The 19,337-nt window shown below is 38.9% G+C and overlaps 2 protein-coding genes across 4 annotated transcripts in view; both read left to right on the forward strand.

The window, feature by feature from the left end:
* mcu (mitochondrial calcium uniporter) overlaps nt 1-4,874 on the forward strand; it is a 64,443-nt gene extending 59,569 nt beyond the window's left edge. For both annotated transcript variants that reach the window (XM_077582001.1, XM_077582002.1), the window contains exon 9: nt 789-4,874. In XM_077582001.1, coding sequence (XP_077438127.1) covers nt 789-869 — 81 coding nt within the window. In that variant the 3' untranslated portion in view covers nt 870-4,874. The remainder of the gene's footprint in view (nt 1-788) is intronic.
* Nucleotides 4,875-7,420: 2,546 nt separating this feature from the next.
* oit3 (oncoprotein induced transcript 3) lies at nt 7,421-19,188 on the forward strand. Of its 2 annotated transcripts, none has more exons than XM_077582104.1 (9): nt 7,421-7,547; nt 11,017-11,391; nt 11,483-11,593; nt 12,560-12,679; nt 12,770-12,892; nt 14,524-14,684; nt 14,755-15,167; nt 18,074-18,173; nt 18,910-19,188. In XM_077582104.1, exons 1-9 carry the CDS (start codon nt 7,493-7,495, stop codon nt 19,120-19,122), a joined length of 1,671 nt encoding a protein of 556 aa, XP_077438230.1. In that variant the 5' UTR covers nt 7,421-7,492; the 3' UTR covers nt 19,123-19,188. The 2 variants fall into 2 exon arrangements, with proteins under 2 accessions (XP_077438230.1, XP_077438232.1); XM_077582106.1 differs by having other exon boundaries at nt 18,913-19,188.
* Nucleotides 19,189-19,337: the final 149 nt, after the last annotated feature.

The following is a 19,337-nucleotide window of genomic DNA, read 5'->3' on the forward strand; positions in this document are numbered from 1 at the left end:
AATCGGGATTTTATGCTGCCAATTCAGATAGCAATCATCCAGGAGTGAGCTCAACCGATATCGCTCACATTTTTTTATTTATTTATTTCTTTTATTTTTTTATTAGTGCTGTTCACTAATGATAATTTTATAATCGATAAATCTGTCTATTATTTTTTTGTTTATTTATTTTATATTAATTGGTGAATCAGAGTGTAAAAAAAAAAACATTCTATCCAAATTTCCATCCCTTTATTATACAACAATAGGGCATTATTTCAAATTGACATATCGTATCTTAATAATTATTCAGTTACTGGTTTGGTCTGTCACGTCGTGTGGTATTAAGGAAAATGCGAAAGGTCGCTACACTGCACACAGGCTGGTGTCTCGTTGGCTGCAGGCTGCAAAGCACGAGCTGCCGGTGATTGTTGTGATCGGCAATGAATCAATGGACCGTAGCTTGTTAAGTAAGATGTGATTAAAAATATCCGGAAAAGCCTACTAGAACATATGACCTTTATTTGCGGTTAATCAAAAGTGATTTATTTAAATGATGGCAGGTGGGTGCCGAGTCCCATTTAACATGATTTTGAATCTGATTGGACAGCTACAGCCACAATTGAAAGAGGATGTGGTGTGTACGTTTTCAGTTTGTTTTAAATTCACCTTGTTACATTGCTGGCAGAAACACATTTTTATTTATTTTTTTGGTCACATCTTTTTATGTCACAAAACCTGGCATTTGAACAGGGGTATGTAGACTAAATGTATTTTGCTTTTGTCTGACTTGTTATGTTGTCCTCTAGGTGGAGTTGGATCTGAAACGTCTTAGGGACCCACTCCAGCTCCAGCTCCCGGTTCAACAGCTCAATGGTGGTAAAGATTGATGGGAAGAGTAATGCCTCCCTCTTCCCTCCGGCATTCCCTTTTCTACCCTTAGCCAAGCCCACACGTCCCCCATCCCTGCCTTATATGAAACCTGCCCTCCTCTCCATCTCTCCTGCATCCCCCTCTTCAATTTGGGAGCCCCCCCCCCCTTCCTCACCCACTTTTTTTTCTCCCCTTTTTACTTCCCTGACTAAACCAACTGTTTGGAATTGCAACTGAAAATCACAAGAGGGAATCATGGTGAGCTGAAAAAAAAACTCACAGTGATGGTGGAAGGAAACTTGCTACTTGGCTACTTTGCTTAGCCTCTGAATGGACAGCCTGCGGTGAACCTGAGGGGCAAACAGGAAATACCACAACCTGACCCTCCAGCACGGAGGAAGTTATTTCTGTGTACTACTTGTGTGCGTGTGTGTGTCACATGCAGGCAGAACCAACATGGCCATTCAGTGAGTTGATACAACAGTACACACACACACACACACACGCTGGCCGGGGGCCAGGTTCTGGGGAGCAGCTCGATCCCACACATGAAACAAGTTTACAAGCAAGGCTCAAAGAGACGCTGATTTCCTGTGGCTGGACTCTGCTGCCTCTTCACACTCTGGCCACGCCTCCTCCAGGTTGACGGACCGCCGTCCTTCCTCAATGTGACCTTTGATAGGAGTCCGTCTAAAAAAAACGAAAACGTTTCCTCTTCTCGGGCAGCCCAGCCTGCGCAAGTATGAGAGTACTACCGACAACAACATCACTGTGTGTTCTTTTATTCCAAAAAAAAAATATTTTGGCACTTTTTATTTTGAAAGCCATAGTATATTTGTTATGAAATGAATATGAAATAAATCTATATGTATACAATCAAATAAACTGAATGACCAGATGCTAGTTGTTTCCCAGTGGGGGGAGGAGCTCGTTTATCATCACATTCATCATGTTGTCATACCGAACAAAAAGCATTAAACACATGATTTCTTTAACTCGAATGTTCCACTAGAACAAGCCCGATTTGGCTGTCAGACTCCTGTAAACACTCCAAATGGGAATTTCTACGGAAGCCAATGTGGAGTAAACATTTTTGACTCGCAAATACGTTTGAATATATTTAAATAGACTTGATCGCATTTGCAAGTTCGGATGTACTTCTAGGCTAAATGCTAAAAAGTTAGCATGATTTCTCATAATGCCAGGGGGTATTTTGCCTACATTATACCAATATATTATATATATATATATATATATATAAATTATTTTTTATGATTTATATTTATTGTGCTTGATTTCATCACTTTTCCCATAAGGCAATGGGGGTATACACAGCTGAAGTCAATACCCCGTGGCATTATGGAGGGGTAAAAAAAAAGAAAAAAAAAAAGCTAAATTTTTAGCATTTACCCTTCAAGTATGCTACGTTTGAACGCCAATTCACATATTTGCAAGTATATTTAAATAAGTTTCAAAAATATTTACTAGGTCACGTTGGCAGTTTCATCCTTCCGTAGATTTCGCTTTAAAATGTGCACGTTTTCGAGCAAAATGTCATCACATCCCCCAATGTGGGTTCAACACGCGTGGATTTCCACTCATCGTGAGCGAGCGTTCTCTCCCCACTGTCGCTGTTCCACCTCCCTGCTCCCTCCATGACAAGGCAGGGTAGACTGCATGCTGTGGTATGCCCTCAGTAGAAGTTTGTGAATGTCTAGACGCGCCATAGTCATTTTTTACTCCAGTGGAAACTGTTCTTTGTCTCATATAGTTAGTTGTGTATAAGGCACTCTGTCATCCTTTGATTGGATAAATCTTTTGTGTTTTTGAGTGAGGATTGGTGGCCCTCTCTCTCTCTCTGACTGTTTTGTCAATGCCTCCAAAAGTACAAAGGAGTATTCGGACCGTGCAGAAAATAAATAATAGATATCATGCGAATATGAGGAAAATGGTTTGCAAGCAACCAACATTTTATTAGAATACATTCGTGAAATACGTTCCTAGAAAAAAAAAAAAAAAAAAGAATACATTCGTGAAAATGTCATTTATGATATTGATAACGAATGCATTATCAACCAGAATTGTAAGTATTAAATAAATCTTCACTAATATTAAATAATTATTACATGGAAGGTCTCAAGAGACTGCTGATCTCAGTTCGATTTATGTGGACATTTTCACATTTCCTTAACTGTAAAATTGCTTTACAACTTTTTTGTTACATTTTTCTCATGTTCTTTTTCCTTCTTTTCTTTCTTTTATTTTTTACTTTTCTCTGTGACCGCAATACTCCTTTGTGCAGAAAGGTCTAAACTCATTTTTCGCCCCTCTGTGAACAAACATCGTGTATGTGTGTGAGCGAGAGCCGACAGTTGACTTAATCCTATGAGCAGATCTTGTTATTTAACTCCAAATCTGCTCCTAAAATGCATGTTTACATCAATTAAAAGTTACCCATGCAGATAGGATTTGGTCTAATCTGTTTATTGTGTGTGTGCACATGTGCATTATTTTTAAGGGATAAAGGTGCCTTTTGGGATGATTAAGGATTTTAACAGTGTTGACAAGGAATCAATTAGGTAAAACTTGATGGCTAACTGTTGGAGTGTTGTAAAGGCCAAGTCAATTCCAAAATTTTCTTTACAACAATATGTCCTATGCACCCCTGCAAGTCTGAATGCAGCATTCTGATTAATATTGTTTGTGGAATATAAACTAAGGAGCAAAATCCACTCGTTTTTATCCATCTCAGAGGGCGGCCATTTTGTCACTTGCTGTCAACTGAGAATGACATCACACTTGCTCAGGCTAAAGTAACAACCAATCACGGCTCACCTATTTTCTGAGTTCGGTTTTATCTTAGCCATGATTGGTTGAGCCGTGCAAGTGGCAAAATGGCCGCCCCCTGATATGGATAAAAACAAATGGATTTTGCTGTTTAGTTCATGTTCCATGTTCGTGTTTAGACAAATGGGGCTGCATACAACATTTTTGGGTTGACTTCCTCTTGATGTGAGAAGATGCGTTGAATGGCCATGTTATTGGTTGAGTGAACCATGAGATTAGCACTGATGTGAATCCTTTGCCACCATTGCAGCTTGTCAATAGTGATAAATCCCTTCCAGCCTCATCCCATTCATATCTGTCGCTGGTTTACAATAATTTTCCTGTTGCACACACAGTGAAGTTGTTTCCTTGTTGGAGGTGATCTTTGTCCTCACTTTACTCATTAGCTTTGGTTTGTTTATTTGTTTAATCTCACCGTCCATTTACTTATCCCGGGCCCTCATGTGTTTTGAAAATCTGAATACATCAACTATAGAGACCTTTATATAAAGAGGGTGTTGCATGAATGTATGTTTACATGGGAAATTATGTAAAAAAAAAAAAAGAAGATGTATACAAAAGACAAAAAAAGGAAAAGCTAATTTCAGAACGTTGTTAGTAGAGATTCCTAGCAGTGGACCGGCCTGCGTGTTTAGAATTAGTTCTGCCGAACTTGATCCTCGCCGATCAGCCGCTCGCCATCCCACCTCAAGCACATCCATTTTCTTTACTGCATTGCATTTATCCTCCCAGAATGACAAAAGTCCAAAATCCTCAGCGTACCAGTAAAGAGGCTCTTTGACTGCTGACCTCACTTCCTAACGTCCTAACGTGATTCTAAAGGAAAATGTCAGGTGCCACGTGGTAGCTTTTGGAGGGGAACACCTCCGAACACATGCCGCTCTTGTCGTCCTCATCCCCTCTTTTGTTGTCCAAATTACTCTTCTGTCTTGAATGCGTGTTTTTGAAATTCTGCTGTGCACTTAAGAGTGAAGCATATACGAGTGAAACGACCTTGTACTCCATTCTGACCTCTTTTTTTTTTTTTGGTATTTCTTTCTGGACGTTATGTTTCTGTTAACATGATGCTGTAATATTGGCCCCAAAAAAAGTGTAAAATCCTGTATCATTTATGAAATATGTATAAAAGAGAAATGTAATTCAATTATCAATAAAATCCTTATCCAGGTTTTGGAGCTTGTGGTCCGCTGGCTCTTTTGTTTTATTTTTGTCTGCATGTTTACAAGACCTTGACTATCTTCTCAGGCGCTTCCTTTGCACATCCTGTCAGATAGATGTGACAGGAACTTTGCACTTATGCACCGGGAATGGATTCTTAAAACGGTAAAAACAACAAATCTTATTTTGTTGAAAGTGAAACAAAAGCAACACTTGCTCAAATAGTGTAGTGTGACATATAACAGCAGTTGGAGGGGGAAATATATATTTTTGTAAAAGACAGACATATTGATACGGGTCAGGCTGTCATGAGTCAAGTTGTACCCGTCATTGCTTGTGTTTTGGGCTGCAACGCCGTCCGTCTCTGTCTCCACAGTGGAAGCTGATTAAGCCTGCCTCCGCCAAGAAGGAAATCAATGTCTTATTTCCAGGAGTAGTCACAAAAGAAAAGCATGGCATTTTCCACCTCATTACCCTTAAATAGCAACTTGAATTAATGTCTTCATTGATTTAATTACATATAAGAAACTGAAAACGCAAGTAAGCGCTGCTTGCTACCAAAGGAGTGTTTGTGAAGCTGCTGCTTTCTTTCGCTTGCCATGTCAGCGATCTGTATGACAAAGTACAAGCGGCCGTCGGGAACTGCGTAATTCATGATTACCGTTCACACACACGCTCCTAAATTTTCTTTCACTCACACAAACTACTGAAATGCTCTCTCTCTCTCTCTCTCTCTCTCTCTCTCTCTCTCTCTCACACACACACACACACACACACACACGATTTTTCTGTACCTTAAATACACAACTAAAACTCATATACTTTTGTAAAGCACATTTTACACATGACTGAAACAACACTCATTATATACACTAATGCACATTTCAGTATATTATACGAATGCATTAAAAATGATGTGCATAAGAATTTCAGTAGTGTAAGAGAGCATTTTAATTGCGTGTTGGTGCCTACAGTAGTGTGTTGTAGTTAACAAAAATGATCGACATAACTATAACTGAAATAGAAAAAAAAGCAACAACCTAAAACTATATTTTACGTTTATAAAACAAACAAACTACCCTTAATTTTTCCAACAGGTCCAACAATCGTTAAAATTGTTATTACCTTATTACACTATACTTTCTGACCTTTATTATTATTATTATTATTATTATTTTGCAACAAATATTTTTTTAGATTTAAAAATAAAAATAAAACTAGCACTAAAACCAATATACTCAATTAAAACGAAACGGGGGAAAAAACTAGACTAAGTGCAATTTCTGCAGAATTTGTGTGGGAATGCTGAAAGCTGAATACTAAGATGAATGCTTATGAAGTAAATTGAAAGATAAATGATGTGAAAATTACAAAGTATTAATTGTAGTTGAAAGGTAAATTCATGAAAAGAATACGTGAACCTGGGAGGTGGGAGTTTTTGAAACAAGTTAAAATTTATTTGGAAAAGTGTTATCGAAAGTACGCTCCATTCATTTAGATGGAAAAGTGGAACTAATGATATCCAATGGAAAAATGCAAACAATAAAAAAATAAAATCACTCAATAGTGCCATCTAGGCATGCAGTACCCTCCATTCATTAGATGGAAAAGTGGAACTCTGATAGTCAGTTGGTAGACATGCATATCCCTCAGCATTATTGCCATGGATATATTTGCAATGTACAGTCAGAGGTGGGATTTGAACCCGCAACCTCCTGGTTAGTGGACAAGGCAATTTAACAAATGTGCCACTGAGCAGTATCAGACAGCTGCCAATGATGATCAGTTGTATGTATGGGAGTGGGCGTGGAAAGTGGAGCTTAAGAAAAAGTTCAACGTCAGTCCTATTGAAAATGAATGGGAAAAAGTTGAAATTTAATATTAAATTGTGCCAAATGTAAGTAATGTGGAATCAGATGATATTTACCCAAGATGGCGTGAATTTTTGAAGCGAGTTGAAATTTGAACGGTGTAAATGGGAAATCGTATTATGTGGGAGTTTTTGCACATCGGAAAAATGTGGAGAATAAAATGTGCCTGAAATAATAATAAAGAATCCGAATACCATATGTGGGAATGCTTTTCAGCATTCTCACAATAAAAACTGACCGATTCTAAAAACTAATTAAAACTAACTGAATTGAAAAAGCAAAAGTCAAAACAAAAAAGAGCTAATCATAATGAAGAATCTATGTGGGCTGTGTGTGTGAAAGGTAATCCCGAATTATAGTATGTCTCTGCTCTAATTGCCCCTCATAAAATCACTTGTTATCTTGAATATTAAACTCCTGCACAGTCTTAGTCCTCTTCACATAATGGTAAGTGTTCAAAACCCTTACACTACTTTAACACAACACTGTCTCCTTGGCTAATTCTAATCCTGCCGAGCTATTGCACAAAATACCTTTATTTACAGCTAAAGGAAATTGAAGTAGTGAGCGATGGGATGGACATACAGTGTGAAACAATGGGAATGTGATTTCTGTGATTTGGCAAAGAGGAGGTCAAGGTGAGCCATGACAGTTCCACACTTCCAGATAAGAGGCGCCTATTAAAAGGCAGACGTAGCCAAGGGATGAACAATTAGTGCTTCTCCACTCTGACCTGTTGGTCCGATATCATTTTTGCCAGCATAATGCTTTTTTGGGTTACTGTTCTACTCCAAGAAGTGTTCCAAGTCACAGCCACCTGTGAGTATAAAAAAAAAAACCTTCATTGTTATTTATGTGATTGTATTTAGTAAAGCGTAAGTATTGTATTATATCCAGAAACTGTGGTAAATTCAGTAGGCTTGAATGCAATTTGTTGTTAATGTCACAATAAACTTTTATGTATCAATTGAAGTAAATGGAAAGCCAGCAGCTATAATAAAATGCCGTCACGTCCCTCTGGTTTCCCTCCTTTTGCATCTTAATTACACAAGAAGAGAAAGACCATCAACTGCTCATTTTGTTGATTGTCCTCAATTGGCTTTTGTTCCTTTCTAAAAACCCAGAAGGATATTTACCTCATCTTGTTAAGTTTCCAGAGCGGAGTCAACAACAGATTGTTCATTGTTAACTCATTCACTGCCATTGACGGCTATAGACGTCAAAAATTAATTTGAACTATTTCTATTAGTTTAAATTTGTTTTCCACTTTTGCTAACACGAGTATGAAAACCTAGAAAAAATGTACTGTAAATTTAGAAAAGATATAAAATTTGTAATTAATTGTTAGTTAAAAAGTGAAGTCGTGATTAATTACAATTAAAAAATGTAATCGCCTGACGGGCCTAATTAAAAAAATCTATTAAAAAATAAGGGCCGTTTAATCGTAATTAATCGCACGATAATTTTGTATCTGTTATAAATGTACAGTAAAAAAATCTAGGTTTTCCTAAAAAAAATTAAAGAAAAAGAGAAAAATATTTAACTAATAGAAATAGTTCACATGAATTTTTGACGTCTATAGTCGTCACTGGCAGTGAATGAGTTAATATCACAAGCATTATTAGTAGCAATCCGATGGTAACATTGCATTACTATTGCATGCGTTTACCATTATTGCTATGTGCAATAACATCAATACCATCCCTCCTTTCCTGTATGTTTGGCTCAAGCCAACTGTTTGAGGCAGATGGTGCCCCCACCCCCACCCCCCTTCCCCCATGGAGTCATGGTTCTGTTCTGTACGGAAGCAGGCAGTTTTGCCTTGAGATAACTTCTGTTATCATTCAGCACAATATAAATAATTAATCAAGCGCACTTTAAATCAACTACAATAGATATTAAAAGTGAACTGTAAAAAAAAATAATAATAATGGATTTCGGTCTGTTCTACTTGGGCCATTTTAAAATGTTCATTTGATTTATTGAAGGTATTCTTCTGATGATTCGGATTTACTGTATGCTTTGGATTATCATTCGGCTTCCTAGGAGACAACTGTACCGGACATACAATACCCACAGTTATATGGTTAGTTAACACAAATTGCTAAAATAATATTGCCTCGCCTGCTTACAGTTGTATTTAACTAAGCATGGAACTGGAGGTCATACTTTAAACTCTTCTCAAGTGGTTATAAAGTGAATTTTCCCGCTACAGAAATTTTGATTTGAACACATTTCATGAAACAATGAGTTGACAGCGGAGCGTTGAGAAAAGGAAAGAACTAAGGAAGTGACATAAAGAGACTAAAGAGTTTATAACTGATGAAACAATGGGCCTGAGTTTGTTTTGAATGTGAGGGTACAATGTTGCACTTTTAAAACAAGAATCCGAAAACAATATAATCAACAGAATGTAAAAGAAGAAAACAGTGACACTCTGCCTTTCCTAACTGGGCGAGATGACCAGGAAGTGCTGAGAGGAAGTGTTGTTCAAATTCTAATAATACGTATGAAAGGTTCTTCAATGCAACCTTTAATGCAGCTTTAGCATATGTATATGTATGTTAGGAAAGAAAATATTAGTTAGGCTACTCATAATCATTTACGCCGGCAATTTTTAAAGCAACAGAACACCAACCAAGCTGAATCTGAGAATTTCATGCTAATCAGCAGTATTTGCTATGGTGCACCAACTTTGGTTAGAACAGCTTGAGTTGAATACATTTTAAATAATGATGTCGTTTCCTACGCTGTGCATTGTATATACTGTGTATATAGTGTTATTGATGGCCACCTGGGTGCGCGCGGCCGCCATTTTGAATTGAACATCATTAAACTGGATGATTAGCTTTGATGCTAGCATGCTAAGCATTCCTTTGATGAATATATATGAATATAATATATCATATACTATATATACACACTGTATATAGAACTACTTAAACTGTAAAACTGTTGTAAATCTTTTTTTCTTTTTTTTTCTGGGGAGAGCTCAGTATTGATCATTTGACATCATCATTGTTCTCCCTTTTTTTTTTTTTTTTGTATGTGTGTTTGTGCGTGCGTGCGTGTAAAAAAAAAAAAAAGAATTCCCATACCGTTCACCTAAACCGAACACTTCAAAATCCAGCCAGAATCGTGGGGCCGCCAGGAGACCCGAAGAGGGACCAAAGAAAAGAAAGAAAAGCGAAGCCCAGCACCGACCAGACACCACCCACCGGGCCACTAACCAGAGTCCTTCACCAACCCCAGAGACATCTAAATTCCAACAAATCAGGGAGACCTCAAGGGCCCAAAGGAGAAACTGAGGAAAGGTAGAAAGGACAGACGAAGCAGAGTGAGATCCACAGGCACCAGCCTCCACCGAATCAATGACCTGAGGGAGGAACAGATTGTGTCTGAGTTTCGATAGATGCTGGTGTGGTGGATCTGGCATGCATGAAAATCTCCACCAAAGAGGAGAGCCGTCAACCCCCGCCAGGACAGAGCAAGCGCAACACCTCAGGGCCCCCCAGGCCGCGGCAGCGCCAAAGGACGACCCCCGGGCCCCGCAGGGGCCACCGGCCGGAGAGCAAACCCAGGAGCAGGAGCGCCCCCCACCCCAACGTGGCCCGCGCCCCCAACCCAACGCAGCAGGACGGGGCACTGCAGGCCCACCAGGCACCCCACCGGCCCACAACCACCGCTCCCCCCACGACCCCGCGCCCCCCACCCCCAACCCCGCCATCCACCCCAACCCAGCCCCAACCGCCCCCAGGTCCCCAAATCCCCAGACACCCCCCACCCGGCACCCCCACCACCCCCCCCCCCCCAACCAAGCCGCCCCCGTCCTCCGCCTGAGTGTGACCCCACCCAGTGTATATACATAAGTGTGTGTGTGTGGTGCATTAAAATTGGGGGCAGGTGAACCGGAGCAGAGGGAAAAGATATCCCCCTCTGCTCCGATCCACCCGCCTCCCAGGCATGTCAATGAGCGTATGTGGTGCATTAAAAGAAATTAATGGGGGTGGGGGGGGACAGGTGACCGCAGCACTGCTCCATACTGCGGCCTGCCCCAACCTGGCCCATTTTGTCTCACCCCACACTTTGGGAAGCTTGTTGCTAAACTATTAGAGTCCTTTCATAACACTTTTCGAACTACCATCCAAACTCATTACTTATAAAGTCATCAACTTAATCACTCAGACATAATATTATAAAGTGTCCTTGGCAGAAAAGGTTCCGCATTAACCCAAGGTTATTATCATTTTGCTATCATGGCTTTATGATCTATTATCTTTGCCCTCAGCTCCGGACCCATGTTCTGCCTACATCAGTTTGAATGAGCCGTGGAGGAACACGGAATATCACATCAACCAGTCTTCCGGGAGATCTCTCTGTGATAGCCACATGTCCGGGGAGTGGTATCGCTTCACGGGAATGGCAGGGGACGCCATGCCCACCTTCTGCATCTCGGAGAACCACTGCGGCACCCACGCTCCCATCTGGCTCAATGGCAACCACCCCCGGCCACAGGAAGGCATCGTCACGCTGCCAGTGTGCGCCAGCTTTGGAGACGACTGCTGCCACTGGAACGCCAGCGTGGATGTAAAGGCCTGCATTGGGGGTTATTTTGTGTACCGCCTGCCCAGACCTTCAGTTTGCTTCCATGTCTACTGTGCTCGTAAGTCGATCCTTCAATGCATCGTCTCACTCATCTTTTTCCTTATTTGTTTTTATTGTTACTTGTGAATTGTAATTTTCATGTCACACAGATTTCTATGACATCTGCGATGACGTTCCATGCGTCGGTCCAACATGTCCTCAGTCGGAATGTCGCTGTGCTCCTGGAACTGTCCTTGGACCAGACGGACAAACATGCCTGGGTGAGATTCACTGACAAGAAGGAAGAGTGGAGTAGACAAGATTTGCTTGGTGACAATTTACAGGAAAATGAGACAAGAGTAACTAACCAATAACAGAACAACCGATTGTGAGTGCCCACTTTCTTCTTCTTCTTCTTCTTATTATTATTGTTATTATTATTCCCTTTTTTCTTCTTCTTTTTCTTCTTTCTTCTTCTCTTTCTTCTTTTTTTGCTTTCTTTATTAATTCAAACTCCAATTCAAACTGAGCACACAAACCGAAAGGTCAAACAAGACACAAGAAAAAAAGAAAAGTTTATTCTTCTTCTTCTACTTCTTCTTCTTCTTTACTTTCTTTCTTCTTCTTCTACTACTTATTCTTCCTCTTCTCCTACTACTTCCTCTACTTGTTCTTCTCCTTCTCTTAAGTTTATTGGCAGATTTTAAATATACTGCTATCTATTCTCGACCTCTGGTTTATGCATTGAGTTGTAGTTCATCACTAATCACTGATTTCATTACACTTCATTAGATACACCTTTATGAGCTCCAATTCAAAAGCGCAAGAGCTATTTGAAAAGACAATGCCAAAGGGGTAGGAATTTCACAAACTGTTTATTATTGTCATTCTAGTTCAGAGTGGTGTAAAAATGCACTCCACCTATACTGTGATTTCTAATATTGTAGCTTTTTAATAAACTAGCATTGTTATCTTTGCATTCAGGTATTGTATCTTTTTAGTTTCAAGTGGACCTAATATTCTGGCTGGTACATGATTGAAGGATACATAATAATGACCTCACTCTACCGTAACAAATCTCTTCCTTCATCCATCTTTATTATTACTTGTCCCTTCAGTATTATAAAGTCCACCTTGAAAGAAATTTGTCATCCTCATCCCTGTAGGTGACTCTAGTGTCGCCCGCACTCAAATCAATTAAAAGCCATGTGCTGTATGACCCAGGTGCGCATTTGTGTTATGTTTAGACGTAAATGAGTGTGAGAAGGCCAACGGTGGCTGTGCGGAGGTCTGCGTCAACACCAAAGGATCCAGACGGTGTGAGTGTGGTCCGGGCAGAGTGCTGGATGAGGCCGGAAACTGTCGAGGTACTGTACTGAATTATAGAATGTCTACATTGGCTCTTTTGAAATACTTTGATGTAAGCTTTCTTTTCTGCTGTCGTGTGTGTCTTGTAGAGATGGCAGGCTGCCATGCAAACAATGGAGGCTGCAGCCATGGCTGCTCAACGCTGCAAAATTCCTACCGGTGTCACTGTCCACGCGGACTGCAGCTGAGCCACGATACACGCACATGTCTGGGTATGTGTAGCAATAATAATAATAATAATAATAATAATAATAATAATAATAATAATAATAATAAATATTACTGTGATGATGTCAATAATAACAGCCCGTTATTAATTTTCAAATAAAATACATCTCAAATGAAATTCTGTCAAATTAGAATTTCATCACAGCACAAATATTGAGGGAACCCCCCCCCCCATCAAAATTTGAACTCTTAAACTCAGAACTGTGAGGCAGATATACCAGAGACCACAATGCTGTCCGCAGCATCAACAAAAAAAAATCTTTAAAACAAAATGAAGCTAAAAAAATTTTTTTGTATATGGTATAACTCTCTCACTATATTTTAGAAAGGTATAAAATTGATAAATTTACTCATTTTACAGTATTAATTACTAATAAAATGGAAACTGAACCCAAGATGTCCAAACTTTCAGTTATATTCTGAGTGGTATATATTCTTAATCAGCTGTTATTGATCTAAATCTACTAAGTATTTATTCTAAAAAAATATATGTTTGAAGGATCTAACTGGCTTATTAGACAGATCCATTTACCAGACATTACCCTGCCTTCACGTGCTATGGTAAAGATCGACCTTACCACTCGGACACTCCTTTTTTTTCTTCTGGAGAGCTCAGTATTGTTCATTCGGTAATTTTACCGATTTGACATGTCATCATCATTGCTCTCCTTTTTTTTTTTAATATATTTTTTTATTTTTTTGTTTATTTATTTTTTATTTATTCATTTATTTATTTTTGTATGTGGGTGATTATGTGTATGTGCGTGACCACTCGGACACTCCTAATTACGACTGAGTTCTGTTCATGTGCTTTTGTTGTTGTAGCAACAAAATACACATGGCAGCTGACGTCGTATTTGCTCGTAAAACCAAACAATTACGGCAAATAATGAGTTGTGAAGGACAGGACATTGAAATGTGTATGCTATGTAATTGTGTAGATTCTAAAACAACCTGCTAGTGGACGACAACACCCCTATAAGTGTTAATATTTCTTGCCATTCACGAATCCTGCGGCACTCTCTGCCATGTTGAAAACTTGAAAGGTTCTCTCAACTCGGAAACTCGGGTATCAAAATAAATTCCCATTTGTCCACTGGAATATACGACATGAGGGGGCGTTCACGTGCAATTTTCTACTCGCCAAGTGGTATTTACCATAATTTCAATACCACATGAAGGCAGCATATTATTAATTGCGGAATCTTGGCTAATGTCTGTAGTAGCCTACTTTATTGCCATCATACAATATACTGTTACCACTAATGTCACATAACACCCTCCTGAGATCATACCAATTTATTACACCAAGCATTTGCTAGTTAATTATGCTGTCATTGATTAAAAAGGTATACAACAAAATGTGGCTTTAGCGGCTAATTGCTAGCAGCTAGCTGCTTGGCCTCCGACTCTTGTCCAGAGAGCGACTACTCCAGACTACTTTTTAAAGGCATTTTAACCTTCCTCTTGTGTTAGCTTTCTTTTACTAGATTGCTAAATTATTCTGTTTAATTCTTATTTAGCAAATTACATTTTTACTAGTGGTGGCACATGCAGCGTATTAATTCAAAAACATTTGTGGATTTAGTTCCCTTCTAATGTGAATATGTTGCAGTTCCAGTGGAGTGCAACCCAAGTTCCATTACAGTGTCAATACCAAAGGACATTGTTGGAGGGTTGGACCTCTTTCTTTCCAACTCATCATGTCGCGGTATCTCCAATGGCACACACATCAACCTCAACTTCAGTCTCAAGACGTGTGGCACTGCTGTAGAGGTCAGTCACACGTGGTAGTTTCGTCTGTGTGCTTCATAGAACTAATTACAATGTAGACACTCCCTCGCAGGTGACAGATGACAAGATTGTGGCAACCAACCTGGTGACAGGCCTTCCCAGGGCCAATCCAGGTAGCACCAGGGACTTGATAGTACGCACCAGTAAGTTAGTAGTGCCAATCACCTGCGAGTTCCCCAGAGAGTACCAAGTGTCTGATGGATACCAGGCGAGTCAGCGCGGCTCGGCCTTGGAGCTGGCCGGCTACAGCGAGGGAGTCTTCCCCTTCTCGCTGGAGCTCTTCAAGAACGCTGAGTTTTCTCAACCTTACCACACGGCGCCTCATCTGCACCTTCATGACTCGCTCTTCTTTGGGGTGGAGCCCAAAGAGAGAGTGGAGGGACTGTCTGCCCTGGTAGAGAGCTGCTTTGCGACGCCAGGGCCCAAACCTGACCAGGCCCTCAAGTATTACCTCATAAAAGATGGGTGAGTTGTTTCAGAGTCTAATTCAGCTGCTGCACAAATGAGAAGATGGCAGTGGTAGGACACATTTACAACCTAGCTTTGTAATATTACTTCCATGAAATAATATATTTTTTTCTATTGGATGCATTTTTTCAAATTGTGTGTGTACATGTATGTTAGAATTGTTTTGTCTGATAACTTCAGCAGTGCAGGCCGATGTAACTTAAAGTGGAAGTCAACTCTCAAAATTATTTCATTTAAATAATAACATGTTGCCAAGTCTAAACGCACCATTACAATTAATATTGCTTTTGTGGAATCAGAGTAAAGAGCAAATTCCACCCATTCTTATCAATCTCAGGCTTGCGGCCATTTTGCCACTTGCTGTCGACTGAAAATGACATCACAGTGGCTCAGGGCTCAGGTAACAACCAATCACGGCTCAGCTTCAGAAAACAAATGAGTCATGATTGGTCGTTACCACCGCTTAACTCATATTCCACAAACTCAATATTAATCAGAATGCTGTGTTTAGACTACTTTGGCTGCATAGAACATATTATTAGTCCTATTTATATTTCCTGGTTGGTTTCTATTTTTATTCCTGATTTTTTTTAAACATAAAATCGATTATTATTATTATTATTATTATTATTATTATTATTAGTAGTAGTAGTAGTAGTAGTAGTAGTAGTAGTATTGCAAATATTTGCAAAACACTTGCAAAACACACCTGTATTCATGATTAAAATAAATAAATATATATATATATATATATATATATATATATATATATATATATATATATATATATATTTATTTATTCTTTATTTAATGCAAAATTAATCCTATTAGTAATCAGAATATCTGGTGAGTATGAGGCAGTTTGTTTTTAATGTTTTATTCTTTTGTCATGTTAGTAGACAAATATTGATTCAAAACTGCTCTAGATAATGTACATAGCACACTTGCATGCTGTTATACAGGATTGCTGTTTTGTTTAGTATTTATGGTCTCTTTAATTGCTGTTTAATTGACAGTGTTGGAATTAAGAGTCAGTTTCAGTCAAATAAATTACCTCTAATAAAGGCCTGGAACAAGGAGAGCACATAAATGTGTCCTGACACTTAAGAAAGTACCACTTTAATTGTATGGTTATACAAATAGCTGTTGTCAGCAAAACTTGAAAAACAAAAACATGTGTAGTAAACCTTAAAGTGCCTCTGCTTGTTAACAACAATGCTGTCTTATAACATACTTGCTTTGTCTTTTTCTGTCCTGAATGTGAGAAAGCAGTTAAAAATGAAAAGCTTTACACCCTCTCCCACTCTTTGTGATGTTGCACCTTTCTAGCTAATGAACATTTAAAATAAACAGGAGCATAAATTCCTCTTGAATTCAATTCCACCAGATGTAATTTAATAATTTGTGATCAGGAAACAAAAGCATGTATACTGACATTACACACATATACGAATGTACACAAGATTGGGACCATAATTGTTATTTGCAACGGTGTCAGCCCAGTAATTGACGTAGCTCAGATAAAAGAATCGATCATGAAAAGAAAAAGCAACAATCTTTCTTTTTCAATGTCTGAAAAACTTTTTTTTTTTAATGCAAAGACATGTACATGCAGCCTCAAGTCATAACCTGTAAAAAGAAGCTGCACTACTACATTCATTCTACTCCTTAATTTTATTTGTGAGAAAATTTGTTGGAGAAGTGTCTGCTGTCGAGGGAATCAAATGATTGACAGTAAAAGGACAGTGAAACTCATGTGTTGCATCAAACGTCAAACACCACTGACCTTGGCTGCTGATGATCTGTTGAGAATTGTTTTTGTTATATTCCCCCCCAATTGACTGTCAGGTCTACATTTTCAGGCAATTAGGCTATTCAAACTGCTTTACAACCAGGGTTGGGAGGGTTACTTTTAAAATGTAACCCATTACAGTTACTAATTACCTGCTAAAAAATGTAGTTAGTAACGTAATCCAAGTACCATAATATTTAAGTAATGTAACTGGATTGCTTTTGGATTACTCCAATATTGAGTATGCTCATGAAGATAAAATAAAAATAGATATCACCACAATATATATTCTATACAATGTGCCCCTGCTATTTCCGGGTGAGCCTACAAATAGCAAAAATAATTAAAAAGCATGTAGGCTATTATTGATTGATTGATTGAAGGCCATATGCTGTTTTCGAACTGTCACTGAAAGCAACCACACCTCACAGTTGGATGGATGGATGGATGGATAGATAGATAGATAGATAGATAGATAGATAGATAGATAGATAGATAGATAGATAGATAGATAGATAGATAGATAGATAGATAGATAGACAGACCGCGTGTGGAGGGCACGACTAGTCAGTTCGTTCGTTCCCACCTCCCCGACATGTAGCAACGGTCCCACTCGCGCGGGTGTGCACGAGCCCTCTCTCTCTCTCTCGCTCTGTCCTTCTCTCTCTCTCTCTCTCTCTCTCTCTCTCTCTCTCTCTCTCGCTTTCTCTCTCTGTCTCTCTTTATCTCTCTCACCCTCTTTTGCACTCTCTCTCATCATAGGAATTGTAATCCCTCGAAGTAATCCCTATTTTTAATAAATGTACCTGTAATCTGACTACATGTTTTTTTTCCTGTAACTGTAATGGAATACAGTTGAATATTTTTTTTTTTGCAATATGATTACATAACGGCGGTACATGTATTCCGTTACTCCCCAAGCCTGTTTACAACTACATAAAATTACAAAAAGTCAAATAAATCTATCCCGCAAATAATCAATACTTAATTAGCTGTTATAGGCTCCAGCATAGCCACGACTTTATAACAATAAGCAGTTGAGAGAATGGAGGGATGGATAGGACACAGTGAGCGTCCCTGTAAAGGCTTAAAATGTGCGTCTTGTGAACAGGTGTATCTCGGATGAAACCATGACTCAGTACACGTCCAAGGACCAGCTTTCCAGGCACTACCAGGTCCCTGTCTTCAAGTTCATTGGCAGGGAGAATCGGGTGAGTAAAGCAAACTGCTGGGAGACAGATGGCTATTGAGAGAGTGAGTGGGCTTATGTTTGCATGACAGTCTGTTGTTTAGATTATTGACTGCGACTATTGGACATGTTGATTACTCTCTGTTTTTGGTAGTTGTATATAATTTTATTTATTTACTTTTAATATGTCTTCCTTGTAACGCTTAGATCAATTAACTCATTCACTGCCATTGACGGCTATAGACGTCAAAAATTCATTTGAACTATTTTTATTAGTTAAACATTTTTTCCCACTTTTTCTGACAAAAGTATGAAAAGCTAGAATTTTTTTATTGTACATTCAGAACAGATATAACATTTGTGATTAATCGTGAGTTAACTAGTGAAGTCATGTGATTAATTACAATTAAAAATTGTAATCGCCTGACGCCGCTAATTTAAAAAAATATATTAAAAATGAGGGGCGTCAGACGATTAAAACTTGTAATCAAAATTAATCGCATGACTTCAATAGTTGACTCACGACTAATCACAAATTTTATATCTGTTATAAATGTACAATAAACATTTTCTTTCTAGGTTTTCATAAAAAATGAAATGAAAAAAAAGTGAAACTAGATAGTAGATAATAAAAATAGTTCAAATGAATTTTTGACGTCTATAGTCGTCAATGGCAGTGAATGAGTTAATGTTCCGTACAAATAGTATTTATTAGATGATGATGATGATGATGATGGTTTTCCCCTGTGTGTTTGCAGCAGGTCTTCCTCCACTGTCAGGTGTTGGTGTGCAGCCTGGGAGACTCTCGCTGCACTCAGCCATGTCGGCGACGTGTCCGTCGCGGTGCCCCATCTCAGCGTCAGCACACATTGAGCGGGGGGCCCATCTTTATCTTGCCCGAACCAAGCAGCCAGATGGACTCAAATTCCACTGATGGAACCAGACGTGTGTCGAAATTTGTGTTAGTTTGAAGTTTTTTTTGTGTTCTCCAACATGTATGGTTACTTTACAGTAAAATGCCATGTTTATGATGAAGATCTTTGTTTGTGGCAACATACTTCCACTTCAGACACACCTCTTCCATTCCCACTGTATTCAAGACAATATCAATAAAGCTGTGCGTATTGTAACCTGACCAAATGTGTTCAATACATGCAGGTCAATATCAGGTTGCTAAATTGATTTA

The sequence above is a fragment of the Vanacampus margaritifer genome, chromosome 12 (assembly GCF_051991255.1).
Source record: "Vanacampus margaritifer isolate UIUO_Vmar chromosome 12, RoL_Vmar_1.0, whole genome shotgun sequence".
In the NCBI taxonomy this organism is placed as follows: Eukaryota; Metazoa; Chordata; class Actinopteri; order Syngnathiformes; family Syngnathidae; genus Vanacampus; species Vanacampus margaritifer.

Excerpts from the sequence above, each read along its gene's own strand:
- oit3 (XM_077582104.1), top strand. The coding sequence starts at position 7,493 with ATGCTTTTTTGGGTTACTGTTCTACTCCAAGAAGTGTTCCAAGTCACA. Across the intron at positions 12,680-12,769 it reads TGAGGCCGGAAACTGTCGAG|AGATGGCAGGCTGCCATGCA; the intron begins GTACTGTACTGA and ends TGTGTCTTGTAG. Across the intron at positions 18,174-18,909 it reads TCATTGGCAGGGAGAATCGG|CAGGTCTTCCTCCACTGTCA; the intron begins GTGAGTAAAGCA and ends GTGTGTTTGCAG.